We start from the raw sequence: 19,970 nt of genomic DNA on the forward strand, positions 1-19,970 counted from the left end.
ACACAACTAAGTAAGATAATTTACTGAAGAAAGGATCATTCATTTAAACAACAACAACAAAAAAACTCACCACCAAGGACCTAGCATTGGGTCAATATATATAGAACCAATTAAAGACTTTCAAACTTTTGAGATTTTTTTTTACTCCCATAGGAAAAAGACTGAGGGAGTTGGCAACACACACAAGAAAACTTCACATTAGCTGTTTCAAAATTTTGAGAGTTTATTTCCTATCTGTTTAATCTATTTTATTTTATTTTTTAAATCTTTTAAATTTAATTATTGTTCAAGTACCCTAACTTTACCTATAAGATACTATGGTTTGTATCCAGAGTACCCAGAAGACAAATAACCATAAACTAACACATGCATTTTCTCTCAAGTGCTAACAGTAAATCGCTGTGTAGAATAACAACAAGAAAAAAGAAGTATAACACAATTATTAAAAAAAGTATTCTTCCTTGGCTGGTGTAGTTCAGTGGATTGAGTGCTGGCCTGCCAACCAAAGGTTCTCCAGTTCCACTCCCACTCAGGGCATATACCTGGGTTGCCAGCCAGGTGTCCAGTAGGAGGGAGTTCAATAGGCAACCACACATTGATGTTTCTCTCCCTTTCTCCCTCCTTTCCCCTCTCTAAAAATAAATAAATGAAACCTTTTTAAAAAGTATTCTTTTACCTTGTTCTTGCTTAATCCTCTCTCTTTCTGCGTAACCTGCAGTCAGCATATTAATTCTGTTAAGCCATCTATAAAAACAAATATTAAAATCAGAAACATTGCAACTTCATTTCTTATACTTCTTAGAAGTATCTATTTTAATATGCCTAAGAATATATGGAATAATCCTACATAAAAGATGTCTTCTTTGCTACTCTTGGCACACGGAGACTCCAATGAGCTAAAATTTGCTGTAGTACAATTGCTCTCACACCAAAGAGTATCTATTTTAATGGAAAAGTCTTGGGCAAACCTGTTAACATTTGTAACATAAAGGGTTTTGAGATGACCAAAACCTTATTAACTCTATTATTCCAATATAGAAGCATTCCAACTAGTTCTGTTGTTTTGTTTCTTCAGAACAAATGCTCCTTTAGAGATATTTAAATAATATCAGATATAATTTATCCTGATAAGGGAAAAGGTTGTGGACCTTGCCTGTCAAAATAAGTTTTATCATGAAATACTAGTGCTGATGAAGCTCTTTCAAGTTTAATGATCCACTTAGAAACACATCTTGAGAGTACTTAGGAAATTTGTCTGTAAATATAAGGGTATTAGGTTTTCCAAAGACAAAACAAGCATATACAAATTTAACCTCGGTTGAGATCCCCAAAACTTATCTCCATGAACAATAGTAACTTAAAAGTAAATCTTAGTTCTTTTCTCTCTGAGAAGTGCTGTTTTCATCAATATTGGGGACCGCCTGAAGTAAACCCCTGTTTCAATCTCCATCTTTTGTAACACCAGGTCTTTCCCTGTGCTCATTATTCCAACTGTTTATACTACATGACACTGACAAATCACAAAATCTTTAAACTGATCTGACAATTTCCCATTGCTCAGTATGACCTATGACCCATATACTTTCCAAAATCAGAAATTAAGGAATAACCCACTTTCCAAACTAGCTTGAGTAAGTTTGGAACCACTAATATAGTTAACATCATTCAAATGCATAGCAATCTTATTGAGATGCATGTTTTAAAGAAAAGGTTGTATTTGAGAACTTTTTCTCCTAAGAGCTTAGCTCCTCTGTTAAATGGAAGATGACATTCTTTGACATGACTCATATGTTTCATCATTTATGCCAGCTGGTGTTAACTGTGCATCAGATACCTAGAATATCTTGAAAAGGGAGGAAAGTTGTATCTCTAATAGGCAAAAATCACATCCATGGAAATTTAAGCTTCTTTTAAGAATAAGTCACTTAAAGCCCAACTTTATTTTGAGGAAATTTATGATGTTATTATTGCCTTCAGTATGTTTGGGAGGTGAAGAAGGGACTGGAGCCAATGGAATAAAATAAAGATTGATAAAATGAATTCAGTACCATGGTATATACACACACAGTTCAGAAAATTATAAACTATAAGTCAAAATGTGAACATCATAACAAATAACCTTTTAAAATGACTTAATCATTAGTAAAAGGTCAAAATTAAAATCTAGTCAATATGTCATTTGAAGTAACAAAGGGTTTGAATTTGTACTACAAGGCAAGTCTTAGCACTCTAGAGAAAGAATGCTATGGTTCTTTTGGGGTGAAAATGATGATGATAACAGTATGAGAGGACTATTTATTATTTAGTTTTAATTCAATATATCATATTTACTAATTTTTAAAATATCACTAAAATTTCATTTTATCAGGCATCCAAAGTACAATGAGGTCTTTATGAAATGAATCAGGAAACTAAAGAAGTGGCTTCCTTATTTTTCAATTCAACAACATGTATTAAGTATCTGCTATCTGCTGAATAATGAGTCATGTTTTGGGAGTACAAAATGAATGACATAATTTGAGCCTTCAGTGAACTACAGAATTGCTACATTTCATAAGACAATTGGAAAATTAAACTACTTTTATGAAGAAAAATCTGTTCATACTAAACACTCTTTAGAAAAGTGTATAGATATACTCAGGGCACTGCACATAGGCATGATAAACTGAACAATACACAAATGTTGGTGCAGTATTAAACTTGTCCTTAAGACCTCATCTAGAAGATGCTAACCTGTATACACTTGCTACAGTTACGATTTGGTATTTATAGGCTCTTATGAACAGCACATATATATGCATTAATTAAGTCAAGAAATGTTTATTCAGAGCCTATGTGTGCCAGGTATTGCTCTAGGCACTGAGGAAACAGATAACAAAATAAAGCCTTTGCTTTCATGATGCTTATATCTTAAGAGGGAGACAGACAATAAGCAGGGATACAAATAAACCTATGTTAAGTAGTAGCAAGTGTATTAAAAAACAAGGTAAAAAATAGAATGGTAAAAGTGCCAGGGATCGGGAGAAGCTGTTTTAAAATGAGGTGGTTTGGGTACAATGCTGAATTTAGAATATTTTCAAACATTGATGGGAACGTTCTTTATCTTAGGTCTCAATTCAGTCAGTAACTTACTGTATTACCAATTCATTAAAATGGGAAGATAGGTAAAGGGATATTAGACCCCAGTGAGCAGTCCAATGAGGTTGTCAATAACTGACAGAATAATGTAATGAGAAAAAAAGAATATGAACCATGGGAAAAATGTAGAAATAATAATCACCAAATAGAAGTTAATGAGCCCTCTCAAGCACAAGGACATATGTGTTGACATGATGAGAAATATATAAGCCAAATGAATTCAGCAAATAAGTCTCAAAATTGAGAAACATGATGATTCGTTTTATTTCCACAGATCTCACACAAAGTGGAAATTTAAAAAAATGTTTCTTTTTTTTTAATGCTTCAATAGTCATTTCTGAGGAGGGAAGAGATGGATGGTGGTGGGGTACTTCAAAGTGTTTTTGCAAATTATCTCACAATCAAATTTATGTTGATCAAAAAACAGAAGGTGGGATTTTAATATTCAATAAGTATATATATGAGGTCTGCCCAGAAAAAGTCCAGCCATTGTTAATATAACAAGATTGGTTTGTGTGACATCGATGTAACCTCGTAGCCACGATGAGTGGACTGGAATACACGTGTGTGAACAAAGATGACTTCATTGAACTAGTCAGTGGTGGTGGTAGACACTGTTGAGTGAGCACAAGTACTGTATGGTAGTCGCATTCAAAATGACTTAGCAAGTAGAACAACGATACTGCCTCATATTTTGTGCTAAGCTTGAACATTCCTCTGTGGAAACTATTCTGATGATTCAGAAGGCTGTATCTATGGGCAACTAGTGATTGGCAGCTTCATCATGATGATGTGCCCACTCATGTATCACATCTCATGCAGAGTTTTTTTGAGAAACATCAAATCCCCCAGGTGACTCAGCATCATGACAGCCCAGATTTGGCACCCTGTGATTTCTGACTTTCCTCAAAACTAAAATCACCATTGAAAGGGAAGAGATTTCAGATCATTGATGAGATTAAGGAAAATATGACGAGGCCGCTGATGGTGACTGGGAGAACTATGTGAGGTCCCAAGGTGCCTACTTTGAAGAAGATTGGGGCATCACTGTCATATCTAATATAATGTTTCTTGTATCTTCTATCTTCTTCAATAAATGTCTCTATTTTTCATATTACCTGGCTGGAAACTTTCTGGACAGACCTTTGTGTGTATATACATACATTTGGGTATATGTGTACATAAGTAGATGTGACTATATGTGTATGTGTGTGTATATGTGTGTGTAGATATACACAGAGATTTTATAGATGAAAATTAAGGATTACTTTTTCATTCCAACCCCTAGATCCTATCACAAATAGCATTATATATGTTAAATACATATGATAATGCTTTAGAAATTATTAAATAAGATAAAGCATATATTTATTATGATTATTATGTAATTAATAATTATTATACATATATAATCTCTTGAAGACTTAGGTACGTGCCTTTAAAAGAGTGCATATAGAATGAACAAATGAAGCAACACCCAAGTCATCTTGTTGTTATGTGACAATTAATTTATTGAACAAAGTTGTTGGAGGGTGTCTTTCCCCATCACTAATTTCTTATGAGTGTTTCTAGTACTGACTCTCCCATTTCTTTAACAAATAATTTTAAAAAATTTGCCGAATGAAAGTAAACATCAGGAATATGCTTATAAAAAAAGCAAAGCAAAAAAGTTCATTATACTTGCATATTTAAAAAAGATTCAGTATTTCAGAACAATTTAATTCTGCCTGAAATGTGTCATGTGGAGATAATATATTTGATCAGACTCATTTTTCCTTTGACCCATTGCTTAGAAAAAGTAAAAAAATGAAACACATGGGTTTGGTTTAGCTTCTGTGGTATCCTGAAGCAGATATATGCATAGAAGCATTGGGAAAGAGTAGTGACATCACATACTTCTGCAGTTATTGCTAAAACAGGGTAGGGAATGCAGACCAAGAATGACTCTTTAGTTCATAAAAGTGCATTTTTGAACAGGCCAATTCAAATATAAGAATTTGAATAGCCTAAGAATACCCTGATTAGCATGTATCATGAATGATTAAATTGCACTAAATTTTAGATGTAGGTGACTGTGTTCAAGTGTATCCATCTTGCAACATAGGATATATTCTTATACACTGCCTATTTTTAATTTGGTCATAATATAAACACTTCACATTTATTCCAAGGGCATTGAGCTCAACAAATGGTAAAATGGATAGTAACTAGAAAAGTAGAAGACAGAACTATAAAAACAAAAAATAAAATAACACAGCCCCATCCCCATGTTATGTGAACAAGGAGAAAGAATGGTAACATATTAATCAAGACAATATTATGAAACCACATGAAAGGCTCATTTCTCTTATCAATGATGAAAGATTTTTATCAACTATCCTTAACACATTTCTTTGCCATTTCTTTGTATTCACAGACTTGCTTTGGAAAAACCATGTTGTATTTTCAAGTGTCAAAGAACAATATTAATGAGGCTCTAAATTATACTCCCTAAAATAAAGGAAAATTGACAGATGGAAAAGAAAGCACATTAAGTGTTCATTTATTGTGTTAAACTGCATTTATGAAGCTGCACAATTTTATGGTTAAAATATTTGGGTACTAATTTTTTTTAGATATACAAAGAAAGGTAAATAAGGTAATAGCCCAAAGTATATAAAAGGAATCTATACACTAGCAAACACTTTATAGCACTTACAGTGTAGGAGGCCTTTATGTGTGCTTATCTGCTCCTCACAAAAGCCCTATGGGTGAAGATGGTTATTATCTCCATTTTTATTTTTAATTAATTAATTAATTAATTAATTAATTTTATTATCTCCACTTTTAAAAACAGTTAATACCCAGCATAGAGAGGTCAAATTCTATGTCCTAGGTCACACAGCTAGTAAGTAGGAGAGCTGGGATTTGGACAGTTTGGTTCCAAAGTCCATGCTCTTAACCAGTATATGTAACCTCCTGAACTGTTGGCAGGTTATGTATGTAATATACTCTGTCTTGTGAAGACCTATAAAGGGGAAAATTTTGCATCTTGAATATAATTTTTAGAAATCTAGAAAAGGGAGAAGGGGAAGAAAGGAAAGGAAGAAAGGATCAAATTTATAAAGCTAAAGTATAAGCACAAATCAGAATGTTGCAAATGATAGAAAATATACATAGAGAGATATTCTCAGAGCCACCAAATAATCATATGGCCAACTAATCATTTGGCTATACAATGGTGTCTAGCCATACAAGAAAAGTGACAGAAAGAAATACTAACTTTGCTTAGGTCTGAATTATTGAGATGGGTGTTCTGTCATAAATACTCAGCAAGAAAAAAAATCAGCTTTTTTGTGGGTATCTTTTCTTCCCCATCTGAGAATAAATTTGAAGACATTTTCTTGAAATGAACTTTGAAAAAAAACCTTTCTTTTAGTTTGTGGGTCTATATATGGATTCTGGCACATTTTTGGTAAACTTGACAGTCAATGAGTTTACTTTGATTTTTTAAAATGGTGTTCTTTAAAATTATGTATGGCTACATTTTATTTTAAATTGATCAATCTAGAAACTTCAGTGACATTCTCTAGGCATTAATGTGAAAAATATATTAACTTTCTAAGTACTTCAAAATTTAAGTACACTTTACCTGTTCATATCATCAAGATGCTCAGCAGCAAAATAAAAGCTTTTGATTTTAGGATGACAGGCTTTGAATGCACTGCAAAAGAAAAAAAAATGCATTTATTTTATTTCAAATTGGGAAATAGATTAGAATGAAATCATTTTTATGGGTAAAACTACCTGAATATCTAACCTGAGTTCACACACATAATGCTTCTGCCATAATGACAGAAATCAGTAAAAAAATCCAATTTTCTGCCCACAAAATGCTTTCTTATTACCTCAATTTGAAAGCATTAGACAAGTAAGCTACAATTTAAAGCTAGAAAAAAATTTAAAGTATTCCCTTTTCTCCCTCTCCCCAAATAAAATCAACTTACTATTTCTTGCGGCATTCACTGGCTCTATCAATTTTAAATTCAGGCAGACTGATGAATCCTTCTGCTTTTTCATCCTAAAGAAGTAACACTCTTGTTTAGGATATTATGTAAACTTGTTTGAAGCTGATACTATATAATTAATGCTTTAAATATCTATACTAATAAATGTATCCATTAATTCCTTAAATATGACATTTTAGAGATTAAAATTCCACTTATTGGCTATATTTCATTAAATTAAAGGTATATTTTAAACAGTTAGAGTACCACAAATTAAAATATGTATAGAAAAATCCTTTTTACATTAAAATGTTGATAGAAAATTCTTTAATTCTCAAAGTGAAACATGTTTTGTAATTTTCTAATCTGAATGTTTATACACTTTTATAACATAAAATAATTTTAGTCTACATTTAAAATTCACAATTTTGGCCCTGGCTGGTGTAGCTCAGTGGATTGAGCACAGGCCTGCAAACCAGAGGATTGAGGTTTGATTTCCAGTCAGGGCACATGCCTGGGTTGCAGGCCAGTTCCCTGCAGGCCAACTCCCAGCAGGGGATGCGCAAAAGGCAACCATACATTGATGTCTCTCTCCCTCTCTCCTTCCCCTCTAAAGATAAATAAATAAATATATATTTTTTAAAAATAAAAAACTTAAAAAAAATAAAATGCACAATTTTCTGTTATTTTTAATGCTCAGATGCAATATATAGGGGAGTTTACTAACTTATTTCTTTTCCTGCTTCCAAAACATCTATCAAACCCAAATTAAATAATTATTTTGTGTAGTCAAGATTTCACAAATGAAATAGATTATTTTAATCTTTAGATATCTGATTTGGTATATATGCTATATATAAAGGTTATTTTTCACTTGAAAAATTAAATGAAATAGATAAAATCCGCCTATCTCTAATGAGGGATGAAAAACAAGATAGAAGAATTATCCAAAATCTTACATTAGATACACATTATCTAAATTATGCTAAGACTGACTTTGGCTAAACCCTTTCATTGTTATTGTCCCTTTCATGCTCATGACCAAGCTCCTTAACTTTTACTCTCCCAAACTTTGATCTGTGCTGTACTGATGGCTTCTTATATTTCAAGTTCAAGTGAGACTGAATCCCCATTTGCTACATCAAAGAAAATATAGAGCCACTATCAATTATTTTACTGTGTGTATGTATATATGTAAAACAACAAAAATTTGATATTCTTGATAGTGGCTAACATGTTTGTGTTATTAAAAAAACAGTATAATTTTTTTCAATATATGAGTTTTTTCTTCCAATTTTAGGGTAAATACAATAGTCTTAAATCTCTCTCAACTTTGATTTCCCTCATTACCATGATGCCTTTAATTTAAAATGTTTAAATTTTGAGCCATTTAAAACATTGCAGGTATAGTTATTATCTTCCCATAATGATGAGATGAGGGACTTTCACATTTCTTCTAAAAATGTCACACTAGGGTATTTCTTGCAATGTATACTGTGGAATTATTCGCTCACCTCTCATAAGGCTAATACAGTAACAATAACTCTCTGATGGAAACTTTTAGCTAGTATTCAATAAAAAGAGGCCACAGTTTTTTATCAAACTGTGAAAGATATAATATAATTTAGCATACAACAGACAAATCTACAAGTGACCTTAAAATAAAAGCAGGCAAACAGTAGCTTTTGATAATGCTTGATTGGCTTATTAAGTGTATATACACACTAAATGAAAATAGAGGTAAAATTATTGTTTGTCTACTACACCTAAAATAAAACACATGATCCCTGGCTGCTGTAGCTCAATATAGGGATTGAGCATAGGCCTATGAACTAAAGGGTCATACATTTGATTCCCAGGCAGGGTGCATGCCTGGGTTGCAGGCCAGTACCCCAGTAGGGGGTGAGCAAAAAGCAACCACAAATTGATGTTTCTCTCCTTCTCTTTTGCCTTTCCTTCCCCTCTTTCTAAAAATAAATAAATAAAATTCTTTAAAAAAATAAAATAAGACACATGAAATTATGTGATTGTCAGAAAATATGTCAAAAGTAAATAACCAAATCCTTCTATATAGGTAATACAGATATTTATATTAAATAGTAAAATAGTAACTCAATGAAATAAGATGTCAATTTGAAAAATATTACTAATAGTATATGTTTATTGAGTACTTACTATGTACCAGGCATTGGTATTAAATGCACTGATTCATTTTATCTATATAAGAACCCAGTGAGCTAGGTACAATGATCACTCACTTTTTTGCAGATATGGAAAATGAGGCATAGCACTTCAGGCAGTGTTAAGAATACTTTCTTACACATAACCTAACATAAAGTAAAATAAGAACATAACAGCCTGTCTGGGGAACACAAAATTCTCTACAGATGTTGTAATCATAAGCATAATAATGTTAAATTATATTTCAAAAATTAATCTTCAAATGCAAATTGAATGTAATAACATAATATTGATATTATTCATATGAGACTATTTAGCTGGTATCCTGCCTTAAGCCATGTACATTTTTTGAGAAAAAAGGTTAACTAGAAATTATTGTTAAAATAGACTTAACATGATCTGATAGATGGCTATGGCAAAGGAATCAAAGGAAATGTAGTATAAAGGGAATATCAATAAGTAAGATATACTCTTGTGTATCTGTTGTGACATGTGATAGATTATGATATATTACTCTGGAAAAAGTATGCTAACTGCAAATGAAATAAAATCACAAGAAAAACTTAAGTGTATTATATACACCCTACTCTCCAATTGTGCCAGATGAAATGAAACTTGCAGATTTTCAAATCTAGTCTATTAGTCTATTAGTCTACTAGTCTATTAGTTCATTTTTTTAAAAACTGAAATAAAGTCCAGTGATAGTAATTCTCTAAAATCACTAAAGGACTTCTCCCCCCAAAACAGAACAAAATTTAAAACTTTAAACAAAAACAAGACATTTAAAAATCTATATCAAATTTCCATATATAATATTTTAAATTAAGTTATTGCTCTAATTGCCTTGGTATTTTTAATTAGATATATAAAATTTTACTTTATTTGTGTTTCAGAGATGTTGCTACATTAGAATAAATGATACAACTATATTTATAGAACCCCAAAATACAAACATTTTAAAAGTCTTAAATATTTTTCTTGTGAAAAATAACTAGCAAAAATCTTCTGAATTAGCCTTTAGATGATTGCATGATTTTATAAGTCTCAAAAGGATGATTCTTTTGGTTAAAGATAAAGAATAGATGGGAAAACAAAATGGGCTTGTCTTACCTCCTCATTAATATACCAATATAGGGATGCATCCTTAAGGACAAACCAATATTTCTTCCATTTCTGCGAAAAATAACTCTTCGCATCTTTCTTTTTCCAAAGCCAGCCCTCACAGTCACCACGGCCAAGATCTTTGCAAGAAATTCGTCTTTTGCTCTTGCCAGCAATAGGACCTAAAGATAATAACAGTGAGTAAAAATGTTCTTTGAATTTTATAAATGTGTGGAGGTAGAAGATTGATATATAGATCACAAAAAAATCAGTCTGGGTTCTTAACCTTAAAAATTCCTATTTATAATTTAAAAAATATGGAAATCTTTAATATCATTTCCCCCATCTAAGTGACATACAATTTAATCACATGGGTGTAATCAGATTCAAGATGGAAGTGGAGTAGGTGGAAGTTACACTCCACCTTCTTCCAGGACCATATAAGAATTACAACTAAATTACAGAACATGCAACCTGAATAAACAATTAAAGGGTAGCTGAACAGAAGTGTTTTTAGGCATATTTTATTGATTATCCTATTACAGTTTTCCCAATTTTTCCACCCTCCTCCATCCCTGCACCCCCCAACCCTCTAGCATTCCCGCCCTTAGTTCATGTCCATGGATTGTACAGATAAATTCTTGGGCTTCTCTGTTTCCTATACCATTCTTTACTTCTCCCCATGTATTTGATGCCTACCAATTATGCTTCTTATTCCCTGTACTTCCCCCTCATTGTTCCCCTTCCCTTCCCCACTGAAATGTCCATTTCGATTCTGTTCCATGTGATGTCCATTTCTCTGATTCTGTTCCTGTTCTAGTTGTTTCCTTAGTTTTTGTTTTCATTTTTTTTAGGTTCAGTTGTTGATAGTTGTGAGTTTGTTGTCATTTTACTGTTCCTAGTTTTGATCTTCTTTTTCTTAGATAAGTCCCTTTAACATTTCATATAATAAGGGCTTGGTGATGATGAACTCCTTGAACTTGACCTTATCTGTGAAGCACTTTATCTGACCTTCCATTCTAAATGATAGCTTTGCTGGAGAGAGTCATCTTGGATGTAGGTCCTTGCCTTTCATGACTTCAAATACATCTTTCCAGCCCCTTCTTGCCTGTAAGGTTTCTTTTGAGAAATTAACTGATAGCCTTATGGGCACCCCTGTGTAGGTAACTGTCTCCTTTCCTGTCGCTGCTTTTAAGATTCTCTCTTTATCTTTAATGTTGGCTAACTTAATGATGATGTGCCTTGGTGTGTTCCTTTTTGGGTCCAATTTCTTTGGGATTCTCTGGGCTTTCTGTACTTCCTGGAAGTCCATTTCCTTCCCAGATTGGGGAAGTTTTCCTTCACTATTTTTCAAATAAGTTTTCAACTTCTTGCTCTTGTTCTCCTTCTGGCACCCCTAAAATTCTGATGTTAGAGCATTTAAAATTGTCCCCAAGTTTCCTAAGCCTCTCCTCATATTTTAAAATTTTTGTTTCTTCATTCTGTTCTAGTTGGATGTTTATTTTTTCCTTTTGTTCCAAATTGTTGATTTGAGTCCTGGTTTCCTTTCCTTCACTGTTGGTTTCCTGCATATTTTGCTTTATTTCACTTTGAGTAGCCTTCATTTGTTCCTTCATTTTGCAACCGAGCTCAATCAGTTCTGTGAGCATCCTGATTACCAGTGTTTTCAACTCTGCATCAGACAGGTTGGCTATTTCCTTGTTGCTTAGCTCTTTTTCTGGAGTTTTGATCTGTTCTTTTATTTGGGCCATATTTCTTTATCTCCATGCACCTGTTATATTGTAAGGGGGTAGAGCCTTTGGTATCCACCCAGGTGAGGCAACCCTTTTTGCTGCATTGGAGCGCTCTCTGTGAGGGAGGGGTCAGAGAGGGAACAATGCCGCTGGCTTGCCCCGCTCTAGCCCCAGTTTCCAACAAACTCTCTCATGTGAGACTTGGGGTTTCTCCTGTCTTGGCACCCCCCACAGTACTTTATAGCTAGCTTTGAGTCTTTAGTTTTCCGCCCAGCCAGCCCAGCATGGCCCACACAGTCCACCAACTTGCTGAGCATCCTCTCTGCGTGGCTGCCCAATTCTGCCCTCCTACTGGTTTGTGTGAATGTTTCTTTAACTCATTGGTTATCAGAGTTCCATGAAGTTTGATTTTCTGGCACTTCTGGTTGTTTATTGTTTTTAAATTGGTTGTTATCCTTCTTTTGGTTCTGCAAGGAAGTGAAGCATTTCTACCTATGTCTCCATTGTGGCCAGAACTCTCTTAACAGAAGTCTTATAAATAAATAAAGATTTATAGAAGAAGCCATATTGAGGCAGACAGGAATGGAAGAGATGTAAAAAGGGCTGGCCCTGCACCCACGTGTGGCATTTGAGAATCAGGAGGGATAGCTCAGCTGCAAAAGTTCCTCCCAAGAAATAACGGGTCTCAACCCCCATGCCTGGCTCCTCAGCCTACATCACCAATGAAGAAAAGAAGGGTCCACATACATGATGTGAAAATCAGCATAGATTTCATCTGCGAGGGTGAGACCTGAGGCTGCTAGAAATCCAGGCACACTCTTAAAGAGTCAGCACACAAAATCTCATTCATAGCCACTAACCCTGGGCACATCTACCTAATACACAGGAACAAATAACAGAGAGGCAGCCAAAATGAGGAGACAAAGAAACATGCCCCAAATGAAAGAGCTAAAGGTATACCCAGAAAAAGAACTAAAAGAAATGGAGGCAAGCAATCCACTTGGTACAGTTTTCAAAACAATGGTTAATGAGGAAGCTCAAGAAATTTAGGGAAAGAATGGATGAATTCAGTGAGAACTTACAGAGATAGTAAGCATAAAAAGGTATATAGAAATCATAAAAAGGATCAGTTAGGAATGAAGAATACAATACATGAAATAAAGAGTATACTAGGAGGACTCAACAGCAGGTTAGATAAAGCAGATAATCAAATCAACAATTTGAAAGACAAGGTAGCAGAAAACAACCAACCAGAACAGCAAGAAGAAAAAAAGAATTTAAAAAATGATAGTTTAAGGGACCAGTGAGACAACATGAAGTGTAGCAACATCTGCATCATAGGGGCAGCAGCAGAAGAGAGAGAGAGAGCAAGGGATTAAGCACCTATTTGAAAAGATAATGACTGAAAACTTTCCTAACCTGGTGAAGAAAAAGACACACAGGTCCAGGAAGTGCAGAGTCGCAAATAAGATGAAAGGAAAGAAGCTCACACCAAGACACATCATAAATAAAATGCCAAAGGTTAAAGACAGAGAATCTTAAAAGCATCAAGAGACAGACAGTTACTTATAATAGAGCTTCCATAAGAAGATTTTAATCTGATTTTTCAATAGAAACACTTTAGGCAAGAAGGGATGGGATCACATGAAATACTCAAAGAGATGAAAAGCAAGGACCTACAACCAAGACTATTTTATCCAGCAAAGCTATCATTTTAAAATGATGGAGAAATAAAGAGCTCCCAAGACAAGAAAAAACTAAAGGGGTTCATCACCATCAAACTAGTATTGCAAGAAATGCTAAAGGTTCTTCTTTAAGAGGAAGAAAAAAGAGGAACATACATATGTATGTTTATTATATGAACATACATATAATAAAATGGCAAAAATTATGTACCTATCAATAATTACATTATATGTAAATAGATTTAAAGCTCCAATCAAATGGCACAGCATAGCTGAAAGCATAAAAAAACAAGACCCATGTATATGCTGCCTATAAGGGACCCACCTCAGAAAGAAAGACACACACAGGCTAAAAGTAAAAGGACAAAAACCCCCAAGATATTTAATGTAAATGAAAAACAGAAAAAGCTGGGGTAGCAATACTTACATCTGACAAAATAGACTTTATAACAAAGTCCACAGTAAGAGACAAGGAGGGATACTACATAATGATAAAGAGATCAGTCATAGATATAACCCTTGTAAACCTTTATGTACCCAACATAGAAGCACCTAAATATTTAAGGCAAATATTGATGGACATAAGGGTAGAGATCAACAGTAATACAGTCATAGTACAGGATTTTAACAACTCATTGACATCAATGGATAAATATTCAAGAGAAATAATAAACAATAAGCAGTAGCTTTAAATGACATACTAGGCCAGATTAACTTAATGGGTATTTTGAGAGCATTTCACCCAAAGCAGCAGAATATGCATTCTTTTCAAGGGCATATGGAACATTTTCTAGGATAGACCACACAATAGGCCACAAAACAAGTCTATTTAAGTTTAAAAAGATTGAAATCATATTAAGCATCTTCTTAGACCTCAATGGTATGAAACTAGAAATTAATTGCAAGAAAAAAACTGCAGAGCACCCAAACACATGAAGGGTAAATAACATGTTACTAAACAATAAATGGGTTACAGATGAAATCAAGGAAAAATCAAAAGACACCTTGCGACAAATGAAAATGAACACACAATGAAGCCCAATCTATGGGACACAGTGAAAGCAATCCTGAAAGGGAAAGTCATAGCAATATAGGCCTACCTCAAGAAACAAGAAAAATCACAAATGAACAATCTTACCGTACACCTAAAGGAACTGAAAAAATAAAAACAAAGCGCAAAGTGAGTAGAAAGAAGGAAATAATAAACATCAGAGCAGAAATAAATATAATAGAGTCTTAAAATGCAAAAAAATTAATGAAACTAAGAGTTCATTCTTTGAAAAGACAAATAAGATTGATAAACCTTTAACAAGACTTATCAAAAAAAGAGACAGGACCCAAATAAATAAAATCATTAATGAAAAAGGAGAAGTAACAACTGACACCACAGACATACAAAGAATTATAAAAATATTAGAAACTATTATGTGCAAACAAATTTCACAATCTGGAAGAAATAGATATATTCCTAGAAACATACAATCTCCCCAAACTGAATCAAGAAGAAACAGAAAATCTGAACAGACCAATTATAACAAAGGAAATCAAAGCAATAACAGTGAACTCCCAATAAACAAAAGTCCTGGACCAAATTCATAGGTGAATTTTACCAAACATTGAAAGAATAACTAACATCTACCCTTCTCAAACTGTTCATTAAAAAAATTCAAAATGAGGGGATACTCCCAAACTCAGTATCTTAATTCCAAAAGCAGAAAAATACACTAGAAAAAAAGAAAATTATAGGCCTATATCCCTAGTGAGCTTAGATGCATAAATCTTCAGCAAAATATTAGCTAACTGAATTCAGCAATATATTTAAAAGATCATACACCACGACAAAGTGGGATTTATTCTTGGGATGCAAGCTTGATTCAATATACCCAAATCAACCAATATTATATATCACATAAACAAACTGAAGGATAAAAATCACATGATATCAACAGATGCAGAAAATGCAATGCATTGAGGAAAATCTACCACCCATTTGTGATAAAAACTCTTAGCCTAGTGGAAATAGAGGGGACATTCCTCAACATAAAGAAGGCCATATATGACAAACTCACAGACAATATCACACTCAATGGGGAAAGACAAAAAGCATTTCCCTTAAGATTAGGAGCAAGACAGGAATGTCTGCTTTCACCATTCTTATTCAGCATAACACTGGAAGTCCTATCCATAGCAATCAGACAAGAAAAAAAGAGGCATCTCATATATAAATAACCCCAAAGTGTTCACCAAAAACTACCAGAACTGATGAGTTCAGTCAAGTACCAGGATACAAAATAAATATTCAGATATTGTTGTATTTAACTTTTTAACTTTTGATTGTTGTTCATGTACAGTTGTCTTCATTTCCTGCTGCCAGCCCTCATCCCCTCATCCCTCTCCACCCTACCCTCTTTGACTTTGTCCATGTGTCTTTTATACATGTTCCTTGATGACTTTTCCCATATTTCCTCCCATTATACCTCTCTCCCCTCTCCTCTGGTTACTGTCAGTTTATTATTTTTTTCAATGTCTCTGGTTATATTTTGCTTGCTTGTTTGTTTTCTCGATTAGGTTCCCAATTCAAAAGAACCTATGTACTCCAACATTCATAGCAGCACAATCTGCAACAGCCAAGTGAGGGAAGTAACCTAAGTGCCCATCAGTAAATGAATGGATCAAAAAACTACTGTACATTTATACAATGGAATACTACACAGCAGAAAGAAAGAAGGAGTTCCTACCCTTTGTGACAGCATGGATGGATCTGGAGAGCATTATGCTAAGTGAAATAAGACAGGCAGTGAAAAACAAATAACATATGTTATCACCTGTAAGTGGAAACTAATCAACAAAACAAATAAGCAAGCAAAATATAACTGGAGACATTTTTATACACCAGTAATATAGTATCAGAAAGGGAAACTAGGAAGACAATCCCACTTACAATTGCATCAAAAACATCTAGGAATAAATTTAACCAAGAATGTAAAATACCTGTACTCAGAGAATTATAAAACAACAAAGGAAGATACAAATAAATGGAAATATATACCAGGTCAGAATTAACATCATTAAAATGTCCTTACTACCCAAAGCAATCTATGGATTCAATGCAATTCCTATCAAAATACCAATGGAATTTTTTTACTAGCACTAGAACACATAATTCAAAAATGTATATGAAACCACAAAAGACCTGACAGCCACAGCACTCTTGAGAAAGAAGAACTAAGTTGAAGATATCACACTACCTGATAACAAACTATAGCACAAGGCTGTAGTACTGTAGTACTGAAAACAGCATGGTACTGACATAAAATATACATACATTAAATCAATGGAACAGAATACAGAGCCCAGAAATCAATCCACAACTATAAGGTCAATTAATCCATGACAAAGGAGGCAAGGACAAAGACAGTGTATTCAATAAACGGTACTGAGAAAATCGAAGGGATACATGTGAAAAATGTAAATAGAACACCTTCTTACATAAGATACAAGAATAAACTCAAAGTGGATTAAAGACTTAAATGTAAGACTCCAAACCATAAAACTCCTAGAGTAAAGCATAGTCAGTACAATCTCTGACATTTCCTTTAGTAATGACATCTATCGAGGCTAGAGAAACAAAAGGAAACTAAACAAATGGAACTACATCAAACTAAAAAGTTTTTGCAAAAAAAACTTTGTAAAAGTAAAAGAAACCATCAACAAAATGCAAAGATAACCTCCTGAATGGGAAAGGATAATGTGTCAATGATACATCTGATAAGACGTGAATATTCAAAATTTATAAAGAACCCACATAATTCAACACTGAAAAAATACTAGCAATCCAATCAAAAATTGGCAGAGGACTTGAACAGACATTTCTACAAAGAGGACATACAGATGGCCAATAGACATATTGAAAGATGTTCAACATTACTTATCATCATAGAAATGCAAATTAAAGCAACCACGAAATATTACTTTGCACCTGCCCAAATGGGTGTCATCAATAAATCAACAAACAAGTGTTAGGGAGGATATGAAGTAAAGGGAGCCCTTATGCACTGTTGGTGGGAATGAAAATTGGTATAGTTGCTATAGAAAATAGTATAGAAGTTCCTCAAAAAATTAAAAATGGACCTGTCTTGTGACCAAGGGATTCTACTTCTATATATACAGGGTTAAGCACACATACTGCCCCCTTTTTATTACAAAATCTTTTATCACAAAATCATATGAATGTAATTCTGTAACATAATAATACCACACTCAAGCACACCATATGACACTTTATTTTTTAATATATTTTATTGATTATGCCATTACAGTTGTCCCATTCCCCCCTTCATTCCCCTCCACCCTGTACACCCCCTCACCCACCATTCCCCCTCTTTAGTTTATGTCCATGTGTCACAGGTTCTTTAGACTCTACACTTCCCATACTATTCTTGAACTCACCCCTGTCTATTTTATACCTACCATCTATGCTACTTATTTTCTGTACCTTCTCCCTCCTTCTCCTCCTCCCACTCCCCTGTTGCTAACCCTCCATGTGTTCTTCATTTCTATGGTTCCACACCTGATCCAGCTGTCCTCTTAGTTTGCTTTTGTTTTAGGTGTGGTTCTTAATAACTGTGATTTGCTGTCCTTTCACTGTTTGTATTTTTTATCTTCTTTTTCTTACATAAGTCCCTTTAGCATTTCATATAATAAGGGCTTGATGATGATGAACTCCTTGAACTTGACCTTATCTGAGAAGCACTTTATCTGCCCTTCCATTCTAAATGAAAGCTTTGCTGGATAGAGCAACCTTGGCTGTAGGTCTTTGGATTTCATGACTTGGAATACTGCTTTCCAGCCCCTTCTTTCCTGCAAGGTCTCTTTTGAGAAATCAGCTGACAGTCTGATGGGAACCCCTTTGTAAGTAACTATCCCCTTATCTCTTGCTGCTTCTAGGATTCTCTCCTTCATTTTAATCTTGGCTAATGTAATTATGATGTGCCTTGGTGTGTTCCTTCTTGGGTCCAACTTCTTTGGGACTCTCTGAGCTTCCTGGATTTCCTGGAAGTCTATTTCCTTTGCCATATTGGGGAAGTTCTCCTTTATTATTTGTTCAAATAAGTTTTCCACTTGTGGCTGTTCCTCTTCCTCTTCTGGTACCCCTATAATTCGGATGTTGGAACGTTTAAAGATGTCCTGGATGTTCCTAAGCCTTTCCTCATTTTTCTGAATTCTTGTTTCTTCATTGTTTTCTGTTTGGTCATTTTTTTCTTCCATCTGGTCCAGTCCATTGATTTGAGTCCCGGTTTCCTTTCCATTACTATTGGTTTCCTGTGCATTTCCCTTCATTTCAATTACTTTAGCCTTCATTTGTGCCTGTAATTTGTGACTAAAATCAACCAGTTCTGTGAGCATCTTGATCACCAGTATTTTGAACTGTGCATCTGATAGGTTGGCTATCTCTTGGTCACTTGTATTGGCTCTGGGGCTTTGAGCTGTTCTTCTTAAGCCATAAAGTTTTGGTCTGTTTGCACCTATTAAGTATGAGGGGCGGAGCCTTAGGTGTTCACCAGGGCGGGGCGACCCAGGTCACTGGGTTGTGATGCTGTATGTGGGGGTGGGGTCAGAGAGGGGCAATGGCTTTGTTCTGCTCTCTCTCAGATTTCAGTCCCCTCTGATGCTTCCGTGAAGCAAATTGGGCCCTTCTGGTGCTGTTTCCCAGGTGTGTGGGATTGTGCACTCTCCAGGACCCTGTGGGTCTCTCCAACAAACTCTCTCTGAGCCTGGGAGCTTCTCCTGGCCCGGCACCTCGACCAGGAAAGTTTTTCCAATCAGTGCTCTTAGGCTTTATTTCCTGGAGCTGGCGCCCTGGGTTGCACGGTCTATCTCACTGCAGGCTCCTCTGCCTGGTTTATCTGCGCGCGAATGTGTTACCGTGTTCAGCCAGCTGCCTTGCACCCTCACTGGGCCCGCCCGTTGCCACCCCACACCTGGGATCTACCAACAGCTGCCTGTGCGCCTGGGTTGGTCTGGCCACTTTTTCCTGTGTGACCCTTCTCTGCCAGCCACTGACTCTGCTCCTCTTACCAGTCTGGCTGAATGGTTCGTTGTTGTGGAACTTCTGTACAGTTCAATTTTCTGTTTGTTTTGGTTGC

The 19,970-nt window shown here is 34.7% G+C and overlaps 1 protein-coding gene across 4 annotated transcripts in view; it reads right to left on the minus strand.

The window, feature by feature from the left end:
* Nucleotides 1–19,970, minus strand: part of CNKSR2 (connector enhancer of kinase suppressor of Ras 2) — a 301,559-nt gene that overhangs the window by 52,810 nt on the left and 228,779 nt on the right. For all 4 annotated transcript variants that reach the window (XM_037046241.1, XM_037046240.1, XM_037046238.1 and 1 more), the window contains 4 exons: nt 10,416–10,588; nt 7,125–7,198; nt 6,770–6,841; nt 677–744 (listed from right to left, as the gene is read on the minus strand). In XM_037046241.1, the coding sequence (XP_036902136.1) occupies nt 677–744; nt 6,770–6,841; nt 7,125–7,198; nt 10,416–10,588 (387 nt within the window). The remainder of the gene's footprint in view (nt 1–676; nt 745–6,769; nt 6,842–7,124; nt 7,199–10,415; nt 10,589–19,970) is intronic.

Source organism: Sturnira hondurensis, unplaced genomic scaffold (assembly GCF_014824575.4).
Source record: "Sturnira hondurensis isolate 20B ecotype Veracruz unplaced genomic scaffold, ASM1482457v3 Scaffold0005220, whole genome shotgun sequence".
Lineage (NCBI taxonomy): Eukaryota > Metazoa > Chordata > Mammalia > Chiroptera > Phyllostomidae > Sturnira > Sturnira hondurensis.